At 39.2% G+C, this 16,087-nt stretch overlaps 1 protein-coding gene across 2 annotated transcripts in view; it reads right to left on the reverse strand.

Annotated features, from left to right (window-relative positions):
- Nucleotides 1-16,087, reverse strand: part of NPSR1 (neuropeptide S receptor 1) — a 169,929-nt gene that overhangs the window by 27,049 nt on the left and 126,793 nt on the right. The window contains exons 4-5 of one of the 2 annotated variants that reach the window (XM_012638769.1): nucleotides 9,177-9,270; nucleotides 574-775 (exon numbers count right to left, since the gene is read on the reverse strand). In XM_012638769.1, coding sequence (XP_012494223.1) covers nucleotides 574-775; nucleotides 9,177-9,270 — 296 coding nt within the window. The remainder of the gene's footprint in view (nucleotides 1-573; nucleotides 776-9,176; nucleotides 9,271-16,087) is intronic. The other variant, XM_012638770.1, reaches the window with a different exon arrangement.

Consider the following 16,087-nt stretch of genomic DNA (forward strand, 5'->3'; position numbering starts at 1 on the left):
GGTAGCTTCCAGGAAGTGATCCTTGCCATTACCTGACTCTACTGTACGCACAGTCTAGCATATTAGTGAATACTGAATTTTCTGGTAAGTTTGTTTCAAGTATGTCTATCTCTTCATTTATAAGATCCCCGAAACTGGTATTTTGCCTTGTATTTGAAAGGCTGAATGGTATAGGAGAAAGAACAGGGTATGAAATCAGACCAACCTGGATTTCAATCGTAAGTGATGTTGGGTAAATTACTTAACCTCTCCAAGTTTGCACTTCGTTATTCATAAAATGGGGACAACAGTATTTATTTCACAGGGCTGTACTGAGGCTAATGGGATAACTGTTAGCTACCTTAGCATGATGCTGCCCCTATAGCACATACTCAGTACGTGTTAGTTCCCTCCTCCTTACTCTATTTGGAAGGAGTTGGGCTTAGCTCATTGTAGCTTTAGCTAAAATCTTGTGGCCTGGCGAGTTCCCCCAAGGGCACTAGGAACAATGAGTGACCTGTAGGGGAGGAGAGCAGCCACTGGCTAAGCAGGAAAGCCCCGCATGGGTCTTTCCTGTGGCCTGTGGCCTCTTACCTGATGATTGTCAGAGGGATGAAGTACACCAGGAATGCCACGATGGTCATGTACGGGATCCAGTAGGAGTCATCAGGCCACAGGGCCCAGCACTGCACTTCGCCATTGGAGAGTGTCCTTTTCCCAAATATGATCAGAGTGGGAATGGAGAACAGGAAAGCCAGGATCCAGGCAATCATGATGAGCACTTTGGCTTGCTTTTCTGCTCAGAGAAAAGAAAGGGATGCCTGGGTATGTGGAAACATCTTTTGGGAGCACAGTGGAGTCTAGTGTAGAGAATGATCACAGTGGGAGAGCCTCCCTGGACCTCTCAGAGCCTTCCAGAGCCCAGATTCCTCGTGTGTAAATAGGGATGTCGGTACCTGCATATGGGGCTGATGTAACGTATAGGGATGATATAAAGATGATAAAAAGAAGCTTGAACAGAAGCCAGCACACTGCCTGGCGTAAAGTTGGGGCTCCCCAATTTCTACTCCACTTCCTCTTCCCTGATATGCCCACCTGACTGGAGATGTTGATGCATCCATTCCTACAGTGTTAGGGAGCTCAGTTTGTACCAGATGCATTTGATAAGTTGCTGTGCAAATGCTGAGTTGTATCCACCACCATGTGGCCCATCTCTCTGGGTACAAGGCAGGGATACCACTTTGGGTCCATCTGGCATCCTTTCATTGTACCCAGCACTGTGAACCACTGGGACAGTCTTGGAGAGCTATTTGCCAAACGGGAAGGAGGCATCTTTTCTTTGTAGGAACATGGGTGGAATTGTGGGGCAGAGAAAGAACACTGAACTTGGTTCTGGAGAGTAGGGCTTATTTTGGCCAAGCCCTGAAGCCTGGTAGGACTCTACTTACTGGATTTAGGCTCTTTCAGCTGTGCTATTCTGACCTTGGCTAAACCACTTAGTCTCAGCTTCAGCTTTTCTCCTTTAAAATGGGATCAAAAATACCTACTCTGGTCACCTCAGCAGGTCATGGGGCTGGACCTGAGAGAGACAATTAATGTATGTGAAAGTACTTTTAAAAAACACCAGCTGTTATGGAGTGATCCTTTCTGTTAAGCTGGTGTTGAAGCTCTTCATCCTGATCCCTTGTCTAGCCACGCTATCTGTACAGATCTGGTGCTGGGGGCCTCCTCCTTTCAGAGACAGGACACTACACTGGCTCCTCAATTTTCCAATTGGAAAGCAGATGTGTATCTTTGGGTGGGGCTGGAATGTCGAGTCAGGTGATTTCCTAGAATGGTGTGTAGGCTGTGGTCAAGGAGCTATAAGAACTAAGAAAAATTCTAGAAGAAATTAGGGATACTATTAAAATTTTGAATCCTAAATATTTGAGAGAATAATATCTAGAATACTCTTCTTGCTAAGTTATACACACTGGAAAGAGACATTAGACGCATTTAGGAAAAAGTCGTTACTGGCCCACTGCACAAGCAGAAATCTTGGGATAGAATTGTAACAAGTTGACTAGGTCTTTTCCTTGTCCCTTTACACATGTCCAGTCATCCAATGGGGATGGTGGTTCTCCTGCTCTGGTTTGAAAACTCAGGCCAGCCCCTTGATGGCAGTGATAACTCATAGGTGATTTAAAAGTCCGACAGTCACTTTAAGTGGTAAGCATTGCACCAATTTAGTAATTAACATAAAAATTGGTAAAATGCTAGATAACAATCAAAACTCAAAATTCCCAAGATGATTTCAAGTTAAATCGTTTCTCCCCAGGTGTGCCTGCTTCAGGTAAGAACCTGGAGTCCAGGAAGGGAGATCAGCCCTCCTGTTCTCTATTTTTATCTGGTCTTCCTACCCCGTCCCCAGGTTGCTGACCACTTTGGGGCCTCTCTGGACTTGGGGTGCAGGGGACAAGGAGAAGACAGGGGACAGGAGAGTTCTTCCTTCACTGATACTGTCATAAGATGGCTTTGTGCTCTCTGTGCCTGGCTGCTGTCTAAAGCTGATTCTTGGTCTTCTGAAGAACTTTCCTGGGTTCTTTGGAAACTCTCCTGTGGGGTCTCTGGATTACCACTTTCTTGACTTGGGCAGTGCCATTCCATTCCTTCCTGGTCACCTCCACCTTCTTTCTCCTGAGGCTTCTTTGGCAGAAATGTCCAGGGCAGAATCTTTTTTTAACACAGTCCCACGCAAACTTCTCAAAGCAGGTTCTACATCAGCCCCCTGGGCTAGGACCACAGGGCATCAGCCAGCCTCTCTTTAGCTTTCCCAGGTGTGAGCTAGTCATTGGTCCACAGTGCCCCCAAATACAGGGACCACGTCAAGTTCCATGAGTCATCTTTTGCAGCCCCTCTCACTAGACTTAAGGAGAGCAAGAATCTGAGGGATCATGTTGTTGGATGGTTTGTCTACACAGACATCAAAGTCACCCAGGATGAGGACAGCATGACGGGTAAGAGAGAGGTTGAGAATAGTGTCAACATCATCACTGGATGCAGGCCGTGTCCATAGGTACACAGACACAGGGGAGGCCTTGGAGAAGGTGGTCTAGACTGACAGCATGCGCACCAAGGGAGCAGAGTGGGCACACATATACAACAATGGAGGAGACATGGTCCAGACATGGTCCAGAAAGGTAGGAAAATGCATCCACCATCACCAGGACATGAGGTATCCAAGAAGGAAGGCTGAGGAGCAACGTCGTGAGAGATCTTAGGGGCATCGGGCATCTCAGGAGGCGAGAGGTGGAGGGAACCTCCCTTGAAGAGGTTGGTGGCCCAGAGGAGTTGGTTCCTGAAGGGATGAAAAAAGCTGTGGGGTGGAGGGGAGCAGTGAGAGTTTGGATCAGGAAAGAAGCGGGATGGGATTACGAGAGCAGGTAACGTGGCTGGAGGGCTTTGCTTCTTGATCGCAGGGTTGTGAAGCCCGATGTGTTTCTGTGGACTTGGCGACATTAGTAACTGCCTTTGTGCTGTCTTTCACGGTTAGAATTCGAATGTCATCTCCTTCTTTAGGTCCCGGGGCCTGGACTTTAAAGGGAAACTTGTGACTCCTGGGCTCCATCCAGGTTCTACTCAATGGCTTATCAGTGCATTCACTTTTAAGAGGGATGGACATGGAAGCAATTGGATTAAAAGAATAGAAAATTATGCTTTAGAATGAACTCTACCAAGGTACTTGAAAATGTTTCCTCCAAGTCCCAGCAGGGTACAAGCTTGGAGTTGTTTTTCTCATACTGGTGCTGGGATGTCTAGGGAAAGCCCCACTGTCTTAGGCTCTTACGTGGCCACCACAGCAGGAAGACTGCTGGCCTTCCAGCTGGCCCACTGCCATGCGGAGTGACCAGCTGCTCAGGACTGAAGGATCCAGGATGAAAGAGATGAAATGCAGGTCTGAGTGCTAGTTGGGCTGTCTCCTATGTCTCTCACCCACAGAAAGCCAGACTCCCTCTCCCATCTGTTCTTGTCCAATTCTGTACTTCTCTACCTCAGCCTTCCTCCTTTCCATGCAACACATAATCTTTAAAAAAAAATCATATAAGTTACACATGATGGTTACGGAAATGCTAGCAAATAAAAATAAGCAAGAAGAAAAGAATCCATAATGCCATCACTCAGAAGCAGCCAGTTTAAATTTTTATAATGCATTTTTATATAATATATAGATTGCACATTCAAAAACAAGATCGTAATATATATGCTGCCTTGTAACCTCATATTTTTCTTTGAAAAAAATGTTAAGAAATCTGCATCTGTACAGTGGCATCAAGACTTTTTTCAGGTAGTAAGACCCATTCCTCAAATATAATTTTATCTTGAGCCCAGAAACATGCAGAAAGCTGGGGGAGCTCAGGTGGAAGCTGGGTGACAGCCAGCACGGCCCAGACCCACCCTAGAACAGTCCAACAAATGAGCCCCCTGGGGGCCAGTGTGTGAAGTGCAATTTGAAAAGTACTGATAACATTTTTTCCCGCAGTTACACTAAACTTCAGTTTTATCAGTGGCATATCATTATAAATTTAGGTTGTTTCTAAAAATTTTTATTATAAATAATTTCTATGTATCTCTTTGCCCAGCTCTTGTTATTTCAAATCTGTTTCCGAGAGTTAGAATGAACTCTCGGAAACAGATTTGTAAGTTTTTGGCTGATATAAAGTGTCTACAATTTACAGCTCTCACTGTTAGTGTCTAGAAGTACCTATTTCTTTACACTTTCCCAACACTGAGAGGATTCTTCCTTTTAATTTTATTGTCTGGTTGGTAAAATTTCAGATTCAAATGTTTAATCTTGCAATTCTTTAGTAGTCGAAATGAGCATTTCCGTATATCTTCTATTCATTTGTATTTCTTTGATTCTTAACAGTTTGTACACTTCCTTTGCCCATTTTCTCCGTTGATATGTTCTTATTTCTTTTCCAGATTTCCTTATAAGAAGGATATTGCTCTTTGCCTGTTATATACAAATACTTTTCCATTTGTAATTTTGCTTTTTAAGTTTGTCCATGAATGTTCATTATTTGTATAAATAATTCAAAATTTTTGATGTAGTAAAAGCTGTATTTCCCGGATTATTTCTGCCTTTGGTGTGATTTCTAGAAAGGCCCCTCCCTCACCAAGATTATGAAAGTGTAACCCAAATGTTTTTTTAAACTTTTTATATTTAAAATGTTCACTTTTTCAATCCAACTGGAATTTACTTTGTAATTAACTATGACATGTGGTGATCTAATATTTTTTAAATGACTAATCAGATATTCCAACACCATACATTGACTAATTCATTTTTTTCCCGACTGATAGAAATTTTACATGGCTTATATATGTTATTCTGGTTCCAATATCATATTGTTCTCATTGTCAAAGTCTTATGTTTTAGTATCTGACACTACATTTTCCTCTTATCAGTATTTTCCTAATTCTTCTCATATTTATTTTTCCTAAAGAGCCTTAAAATTGTCAACTTCTCTGGAGTTGTTGCCTAAGGCAACTACCACTTTAGTGAAAAGCAGTAAAAAATAAACTTTGGCCTTTCCTTTTTCTCCCCTGCCCTTGCTTAGCTGCCATTGCCATGTACCTGTCCAACTCATGTGACTCCCTTGGGCCTCTTCCTGCTCCAAGACTCTCCACGGCGAGCCCTGCCATTCTGGGCGAAATCTCTTTCTTGTGCCTTCTCTCCGTAAGCAGCATAAACCCCAACCCTGCCCCTCACAGATGCTCTTAAACTCCAATGAGCTGAGCACCAAAATGACTCCGGTGTAGGTCATGCCCCTGTCCTCACCCGCTGCCCTCACCCGATAAACTGTGAGGATCTTTTCAATCTCTACAAGGCCGTGTAGCTTTCCCAGGGGCTGAGTTATAAATTGACACTTGGCTTCTGTGTTTAATCTGCTCACTTGCGTGCTGGGAATTCCTTGAAGTTTCTGGTACGTGGATGGCTTCTTTCCTTGGCTCCCGTTTGAGCTACAGGTCTTCCTTGTTTTTTACACTTCTTCAATGACATTAGTTGGGACTGGGCAGAGGGAAATGGCTAATATCTGTTTCCAAACTTTCATCTTTCCCAGAAGCTATTGAAGATGATTATTTTCTAAGTGCCCTACATTGAGCCTCTATTAATTTTGTAGTGAGGAATAATTTGTTTTACATCTTTGAAAGAGAACTGTAATATTCATTGCTGCCTTTCCTGTAATTTAGGACAATGTTCATAATATTACAGAGTGTCTTCCAAAATTGGTCATATTTTCTGTGAACAGTTGATTTTTTGCCTAATGAATGTGGTGAAACATGTAACTGACCATGTTACCCACTTAACTACAGGTCATAAGCCTCCACCTCTGGTAAGTGTCCTGGGACTCCCCTCGTGCAATTCTTAGACTTATTTTCCCTTCACTTTGATTTCTTCACCTTAAAATACTCTGGTGCAGGTGTCTTTTTCTCCACCACATTCGATCCTTTCTGAGCCTGCCTGGCATAAACAAATAGATGGATGAATAAGTGTATTGCAACTTGGCATACTTACTCATGGAATGTCTCCCCCATTTCCCTGCCCCATCCCGTTCCCTGCCTCCTCCGCGACCTTAACAACCAGGGCTTGACAGTGCCCAGAAAACTTGGTGCAAGTCTCACACCTTCTCAAAACAGACAAACCACATAACTGAGAAAAATCCCAAGAAACAGGTGTAAATTCTACTTAAAAAATAATTTCTAAACCACTTTGCTGAGGTATGATAGGCCTACAAAAAGTTGCAGAAATTTACATATATGACTTGATGCCTTTGGACATAGGTATACACCCATAAAACCATCATCACAGTCAATGCCATAAACTTGCCCATCACCTCCCAAAGCTTCCTCCTGTCCCCTTTGTTTTGTCTTGTTTTACATGTTTTTTACTTTTGTGGTAAGAGCAGTTAACATAAGATCTACCATCTTAGCAAATTTTTAAGCATACAACACAGTATTGTTAATCATATGCACTATGTTGTACAGCACATTTCCAGAACTTATTTATTTTGCATGACTATAATAAATTAATTTTCATTGTACACAACACATTGATATGTTTTTTGTATAAAAATTGCCATTTTGCATATATTAATAAATTCCTGTGGTCATTCCTAGTAGCTAGTCCAACTCCCATCCCCAGATGTGAGGACTAATGTCAAGTTGGTGTATGTCCTTGCAGACAGTTGTCAATTATTCCTAGAGCTCTCTTTCATGTTCTTTCCTTGTGCTCTTCTCTCTCTCTGTACATGGTATCTTGAATTGTTTTCAGTTTTTGACATTATATTACTGTTATCATACTGCATGGATTTTTGTTGTTTTATCCCACTCAACATGTGATGTGGATATGTTCTTGTGGATGCGTATTACTGCCCATGGCTCTACCACCTCTGCATTGAGAGGCAGAATATATAGTAGGTAAAAGCACCCAAGCTAGACCCAGACTGTCTGGGTTCAAATCCTGCCCCTGTACTTACTAGCTGTGTGAATTTGGGCAAATTATTTTAACTCTCTGAATAGCAGCTGCTTAAAGTGTAAAATGCAGATAATAACAGAATATACCTCACAGAGCTGTAATGAAGATTAAAGTAACTAAATTATGTAAAGACCTTAGAATCATGAATGGTACCTAGTATGCAATCAATAAACCTGAACTACTGACACTTCTACTACGGGATAGTTAGCCATTCCTCCACTGAGAGACATCCAGGTTAGCATTAAATTCCTGCTATTCTAAGCAATACTACAATATACAACACATATGTATACCTGTACATATGTGAATGTTTCTCCAGAGTAGATACCAAGAAATCGTGTCAAAAGGCTGCACATGTTATATTTTAATGAGACGTTGACTTGCCATTCAAAATATCTGTTCCAATTTATACCCCTGTCAATAGTAAATATTACTGTATCTCCCCACCTTCTTGCAGGTCATTGATGACATTAATTATATTTATGCTAAATTTTTGCTTCCTCTATTAAATTTGCTTTTTTAGGTGCAAATTCTGTGGAGCGATATTTCGAAGGTATAATCTGTTTTCCAGTTTGGATTTTGTCACATTTCTTATGACATTTGATTGCATCTCATCTTTGTAGCCAAGATTGCCTGTTAGGTTCTTTATTTTATCAGATTTCACGGTGGCTTGAGGAATGGTAGTAGAGGTCCCTAAACACTGGCTTTTTATTTACTTTCAGGGTGCAGGGAGGAGAGTGTGCTCCACCTGTGGGTGGAGCAATGGCCGCTAGTCTTGCGAGTAGGAACAAATCATGCTTCTAGGGCACAATGATTTCCAGGACCCCACTCTGTCTCTTGAAATCCAGCATTCCTACTAAGATCCCTCCTTGGGAGCAGAGACCTCCTGTCTGGGATGGGGTGGGTGGTAGGAAGGGAGACATGCTGTGATTAACCCCGTGTTGTGCTTCATAACAATCCCTATCGGTTGTCTATGTCTTCTCCTGCTCTGGCCATTTATGTAGTCTGTTCAGGAAGTGCTCTTAACATTTCTCCTGAATCACTGAGGCATCACTTGGCGGTATCACGGGCTTTGCGGTTTCAGCAAAGTGGATCCAGATATTCTCCTTCCTTAAGGATTCTAAGCCATCTGTAGGAATGATCAGTCAGTATTCTCCTAGGCGCTCATGACTGGGTCTCTCTCTCTCTCTCTCTCTCATTCTCTGCCTTTCCTTTTGATAGAGTCTTGCTCTATCACCCAGGCTGGAGTTCAGTGGCATGATCATAGCTCACTGCAGCCCCAAACTCCCCAGCTCAAGCGATCCCCCTGTCTCAGCCTCCCTAGTAGCTAAGGCTTCAGACTACCCCTAGCTATTTTTTTTTTTAATTTTTTTTTTTGTAGAGACAGGAGTTTCTCTATTTTGCTCAGGCTGGTCTTGAACTCCTGGCCTCAAACAATCCTCCTGCTTTGGCCTCCCAGAATGCTGGGATTATAAGCATGAGCTATCACGCCCTGCCCCTGCAAGCTTTCTGTTCTACACCTTTTTGGACAATCACACCCATTAGTGGGGAAGGAGGTGAAGAAAGAGAACAGAGGAAAGGAGGAAGAGAAGAAAGGGGGAGGAAGAGAATTATTACTAGGAGTAAAATATTAATGAAACAGTAAAAACAATCCCACCCTTGCCCACGGCCGGCTCACCTCCTTGTAGGAACTTCATGGGGTAGACAATGGCATGGTATCTGTCTATGCTGAGGGAGACCAGGACATAGGTAGAGGCATAGAGCAGCACGACCTAAAGATAGAAGTGAGAGGAGGTATGTGGCTTCGTAGCGATGAAGGAATGCACAGAATGGAAAGAATTACTTTTCGTGCCATTTAGAAACCTGGGAATCGAAACAAGATAGGGATGAGAGTTGAGGTGGGGAGGAAAATAACTGACTCTCCGTGCAGGAAGCAGATCTTGTTACTTGGTGCTGGAATTTGCATTGCTAGCCATGATGGGTGAGAATTTTTCCAGCTCTTTCTTGATTACTCATTCACTTGGCTTCTTGGAAACGCCATATTTCAGGATCAGTCCTTCTTGACATTTGCATGGTACATTTATTTGTAATTAACTTTTAAAGCTAAACTAATTTTCTCTGCCACAATTGACGTTCCAGAATAATTAGAAGCAAAAGTTCATTTGTCTTTTATCAGTGCGAGTTACTGAGAGATGACAGAATGGTTCTGGTTTCAGGGAGCTCATGTGCTGTCTAGGAGCATTTGTCATTGTCAGGGCTGACACCATCAGAGGGCTCCCCCTCTCCTGCCACTTCACTAGGATCCGGCCCTGCATCTCCTCTTTCTCCTTCCCATTCTCTCTTTTAATAAATCTACTCACACCCTTTAATTATCTTGAGTATAGTACTATTTGCATATTTAGCAGAAAAGGAAATTGGGATGTAAGAAGTTAATATCTCTCATAAGAGGGGCATGTTTATAGTGTAACTAAATGAAATATCTCTGAAAGGATGCTCAAGGTGAAAAATTTCCAGGTAACTTGGAGCCTCATTTCTACCAAGAGTCCAGCTATGTCTCTGCTTTGTAACCCTCAGGATCAAATCCAGAGGGAGTAGAAGAGTAACTGAAATCTAAAGGTGAGTGTCTGACTTTCTCCTTGGCAATCACCTTCGTTCTGAATTTGTACCTTTTTGTTCCTTCCTTGGTTTAGACAAATAACAGCCCACTATTGTTTGGTCTAATGGCCAACATTGTTGTCATTCTTCATTATTTTTTATTTCTATAGCATTACCCTAAAGGCGTCTCAGCACTAAGTGTTGGAGAAGGTGCTATAGGGAGGGGGTGCTGAGGAATGATGAGAGATTGAAGGCTCTTCTGGGGGATATAAGAAGAAATTCTCCTCTTGCAAAAAAAGGTGATAGATGGAGAAAGAGAAAAATGGATGGCTAAGTTTAAGAAAAAACAATCAGGCAATTGTCTCTCTAGAGAAAACTGGGGTTTCCATGTGTCATCCATGAATTTGGAATTATTAAGGTTGGCTACACACAGTAGAGGAGCTGGCATCAGAGAAGGATAGGAAAGAGCGCTCCCAATGGCAGAGCCCTTTGGGGTGCAAGGTCATGGTGAGAAGGTCGTCAGCATCTGGGACGTCTGCAGCTGTCATGAGAGACCGGCTGACATGGTTCAGAATCTGGAGCAGGAGGAAGAGTCACAAAATGTGGTGTCCAGAGGAGCAGGCAACACTGATAAAAAGAAATTGACTTTGAGACACAATCAAAAAGAGTATTTAATTTCAGAGATTAAACATCTTTAAACATCTAGGCAGGGTAGAAAATTTAAAGGTTACCTAAAAGAAATGCATCTCAAATTATCACTCCTCTTCTTCACAAAAATAAATGCCAGAAAACAGTATAAAAACATGTTCGAAGTTTTCAAAGAAAAATTGTGATCCAAGAACTTTGTAAATATCATTTCTGTGCCAAGGCATAGAACAATTTTCTTAGAAATATAAAAGGAAGAAAATTTAACATTGTATACTCTTCTTGAAGATCTTCTGTGAGGAAGTACTCAGCTGATTGAGAATTGTTTCAAAATTAAGAACTCAAGAAGAAAAAAGGAGATAGAATAATAACAACTGTGATAAGCAATGAAGTTAGACAAACAGAAAGTGTTTACAAAATCATTATAAATATAGTTAGAGAACATTTCAGAAAAGAAATATAAGGAGTTGAGTAAGGAGAGACAGTAAAAAAAGGAAACAAGTTATGTAAAATTTCCATTCAGATATTTTAGATATCTCTTTTGTTTTTTACTTTGATAGAGATACATTAAATCTAAAATTAAAGCAAAGCTATGCTATAATAAAATTAAAATTAAGAAAATTAGTGTATTAGTTTCCTATGGCTACTATAAAAAATTACCACACACTTAGTGGCTTAAAACAACATAAATTTATTCTCTTACAGCTCTGGAGGCCAGAAGTCCAAAATCAGTTCTGCTGGGCCAAACTCAGGGTGTTATCAGGGCCAAGGCCCCTCCAGAGACTCTAGAGGAGAATCCATCCCTTGCCTCTTCCAGCTTCAAGTGGCTGTCAGCATTCCTTGGCTTGTGGCTGCATCAGCCCAGTCTTTGCCTCTGTGGTTATAATGCTTCTCCTCTTCTCTCTGCGTGTCAAATCTCCTCCTGCCTCCCTCTTGTGATTGTATTTAGAACTCACTGGGATAAACCAGGCTAATCTCCCCATTTCAAGATCCTAACTTAATCACATCTACAAAGTTCATTTTTGCCATGTAAGTTAACATATAAAAGTTCCAGGGATCAGGATGTGGCTAATTTGGTGGGCCCTTTTTTCAAGCTACAATTAATAACCAAGTAAAAAAAAAAAAAAACCCAAATAAGCAAGACAACCTTAACATAGAAAGATTAAAATGAAGTGGCTGGAATATTAATAATACCAAATACGATATGTCACATATAAATATGAATGGTTTAAGCTCCTTTGCTAAAACAAAGACTATTTTTAAAAAAACCTTCCCTAAAATTCAACTCCATACTGTTTAGAAGAGAAACTTCCAAAATGAAATGATACCTAAGTTTAGAAGTACAGGGATGGTCAAAGGTAGTCAAGCAAATAAAAACTAAAAGTAGACATTCATGACAATACTGCTATTAGACAAGTTAAATTTGAGACAAATAACATGTGATAAAGGATTATTTACATTGATAAAAGATACAATACAGATTGGCAATAGAATATTCATAAACTTATATGTAATAAGTAATATAACAATATATATAATAAAATTGTTCAAAATCTTACAGAGGAAAAAACACAAAAAATTATAGATAAAAAAAATTAAACTTTGTATGTAAGAATGATATACATCGCTATAAAATACCTAGGCAATGTTTCAAAAATTGGTCCTATTCTGAACTACTAAGGGAAAAAACCCCTTAAGCCCTCAATATTTCCAAAAAGTAGGATTTGTGCAATTTGCATATTTAAAACAATGAGCAATGAAGCTGAAATTAGTAACATTTTTTTAAAAAAATTACCACTTGGAATTTAAACACCCTCATAATTAACTTGAGTCAAGAAGGAAATCAAAGTACAATTATAGTCAATTCATAAATGTCAACAATGAAAACTCTACACATCAACAACATATGGGATACCATTCGGAGAACAGATGGCAGCTTGAGGACATATGTCTGAATTCTCACTACCCCACCCCTTAATTCTGACAGAAATGACCTAGGAAATAAAAAACTCAAGAAAATCTTGCACAGAGAAGTGAGATTCAAATGCTAGAAACAGAGAAATTTTACTTAGAAAAATGCCAGATTGTATTCATATATAAAGGAAGATCCATGGGCAGACACTAAAAAAAATAGACTTTATTTTTCAGAACCATTTTATGTTTACAAAAAAAATTGCTGGTATTACAGTGAGTTTCCATATTACCCCTCTCCCACTCATATAATTTCTTCTATTATTAACATCTTGCATTAGTGTGGTACATTTGTTAAAATTGATGGATAAATGCTGGCACATTATTATGAACTAAAATCCATTGTTTACATTAAGGTTCACCCTTTGTGTTGCACAGTTTTATGGGTTTTGACAATTGCATAATGTCATGTACCCATCAGTACAAGATCATACAGAAAAATTTCACTGTCTTAAAAATCCCCTGTGCTTTATCTGTTCATCTTGTTCCTTCTCCAAATCCCCGGCAATTGCTGATTTTTTACTATTCTATAGTTTTACCTTTTTTAGAAGGTAATATAGTTGGAATCATACACTATGTAGCCTTTTCAGAGTGGCTTCTTTCACTTAGCAATGTGCATTTAAGATTCCTCCATGTATTTTCATGGCTTGATAGCTCATCTTGTTTTATCACTGAATAATATTCCATAGTATGGATATACCACAGTTTATCCATTCAGCTTTTGAGGACCATCTTGGTTGCTTCCAGGTTTTGGTGATTATAAACTGCCATAAACATTCTCATGTGGATTTAAGTGTCAACTCAGGTGTGTAAATACCTAGGATTACAATTGCTGGATTATGTGGTAAAACCATGTTTAGCTTTATAAGAAACTACCAAGTTTTCCTCCAAAGTGAATATCATTTTGAATTCCCACCAGTAATGAATGAGAGTTTTTGTTAATACTCATCCTCATTAGCCATTGGTATTGTCAGTTTTTTGCATTTTAGCCATTATCTAATGTGTGTAGTGGTAGCTCATTGTTGCTTTAATTTTCAATTCTCTAATGACTTATGATGTTGAGCTTCTTTCCATATACTTACTTGCCATCTTCTTGGTGAGGTGTCTGTTCAGATGTCTTGCCCATTTTCTGAGTAGTTTTTTGTTTTCTTATTGATGAGTTTTAACAGTTCTTTGTATATTTTGGATACAAGTCCTTTATGAAATATCTATTTTGCAAATATTTTCTCCCATTCTGTGGGTTGTTTTTTCATTCTCTTAAACAGTGTCTTTCACAGAGAAGCTTTAAATTTTCATAAAGTCCAACATTTCAATTTTTTTGATGGATTGTGCACTTGGTGTTGTATCTAGGTTTTCCAGATCCTCTCCTATGTTATCTTCTAGTAGTTTTATACTATTGAGTGTCACATTTATATCTATGATTGATAGTGAGTTTGTTTTTGTGAAAGGTGTAAAGTCTGTGTTCACATACTTTTTTTTATTTTTGCATGTGGATTTTCAATCACTCCAGCACTATGTCTTGAAAATGTGATATCTCTCCATGCCTTTGGTCCTTTCTCAAAGATCAGTTAACTATCTTTGTCCATGTTTATTTCTGTTTTTTTTTTTTTCTTTGACAGGGTCTTATTTACTCTGTTGCCCTGGCTAGAGTGCAGTGGTATCATCATGGCTCACAGCAACCTCAAACTTCTGGGCTCAAGTGATCCTTCTGCCTCAGCTTCCTAAGTAGCTGGGACTACAGGTACATGCCACCATGTCTGGCTAATTTTTCTATTTTTTTTTGTAGAAATGGGGTTTTGGCTATGTTACTTAGGCTAGTCTCCTGCCTTGGCCTCCCAGAGTTCTAGGATTACAGGCATGAGCCACCATGTCCAGCCTGGGCTCTCTATTCTCTTTCATTGATATATTTGTCAATTATTATGCCAATGCCATGCTGTCTTATGTAGCATTATAGTAAGTCTTAAAGTCAGGTAGTGTCAGTTCTTCGAATTTACTCTTCTTCAATATTGTGTTGGTTATTCTTTGTCTTTTGCCTTTCCATATCGACTTTAGAGTTTATCTAAGTCCATAAAATTCTGGGATTTTGATTTGGATGGTGGTGTTGAATTCATAGATCATGTTGGGCAGAACAGACATCTTAATGATATTGAGTCTTCCTATTCATGAACATGGAACATATTTCTATTTATTTAGGTATTTGATTTCTTCCAGCAGAGTTTTACAGTTTTCTTCAATAGACCTGGTATATATTTCATTAGATTTACACCTAAGTTTTCATATTTTTAGTGTTCACATATATGGTATTGTGTTTTTAATTTTAAATTCAAGTTGTTCATTGCTGGAAAAATTAATTGACTTTTGCATATTAACCTTATATTCTGCAATGTTGCTATTTTTGCCTACTAGGTCCAGAGTTGATTTGTTGTTTTATCTTCACTTTTGCTTTTGTTTTTGTATTTTGGGGGCCTATTCTTTCAGATTTGACATAGACAATCATGTCTATGCAAAGACATTTTAATTTTATTTTTTCTCAATCTATAAATCTTTTATTTCCTTTTCTTATCCTATTAAATTAGATAGGACATCCAGTACAATGTAGAATAGGAGTGGTGAGAGAAAGCATCCTCATCTTGTCTCCAGTCTTGGGAGAAAAGCATCTAATTTCTCACCATTAAATATGAAGTTGGCTGTAGATTTTTTTGTAAATTTTTTTATTAATCAAGTCAAGACAGTTCCTCTCTATTTTTAGTTTGCTGAGTTTTTATCATAAATGGAGGTTGAATTTTGTTAAATACTTTTTATGTATCTATTGATATAATTATATCATTTTCTTCTTTACCTAGTTTATGTGACATATTACATTAATTAATTTTTAAATATTAACCAGACTTTCATGCCTGGAATAAATCCCATTTGGGCATCGTGTATAATTCTTTTTATCTATTATTGTACATTTATACAAAAATTTAATTTGCTAATATTTGTGGAGGATATTTGCATCTATGTTCATGAGGGATATTTCTTTGTAGTTTTCCTTGCTTTTAATGTCTGGTTTTGGTACTAGGGCAATGCTGGCCTCATCCAATGAGTTAGGAAGTGCTTCCTTTTCTTCTATTTTCTAGAAAATACTGTACAGCATTGTTATCATTTCTTTCTTAAATGCTTGCTAGAATTCACCAGTGAACCCATCTGGGCCTGGTGCTTTCTTTCTTGGAAAATTATTAATTATTAAATCAATTTCTTTAATAGGTATAAGCCTATTCAGATTATCTATTTCTCTTTACGTGAGTTTTGGGAAATTGTGTCATTCAAAGAATTGTTCCATTTTATCTAAGTTATCAAACTTGTAAGCATAGAATTGTTTATAATACTTATTTA

Source organism: Propithecus coquereli, unplaced genomic scaffold (genome assembly GCF_000956105.1).
Source record: "Propithecus coquereli isolate 6110/MARCELLA unplaced genomic scaffold, Pcoq_1.0 Scaffold134, whole genome shotgun sequence".
Taxonomy (NCBI): Eukaryota; Metazoa; Chordata; class Mammalia; order Primates; family Indriidae; genus Propithecus; species Propithecus coquereli.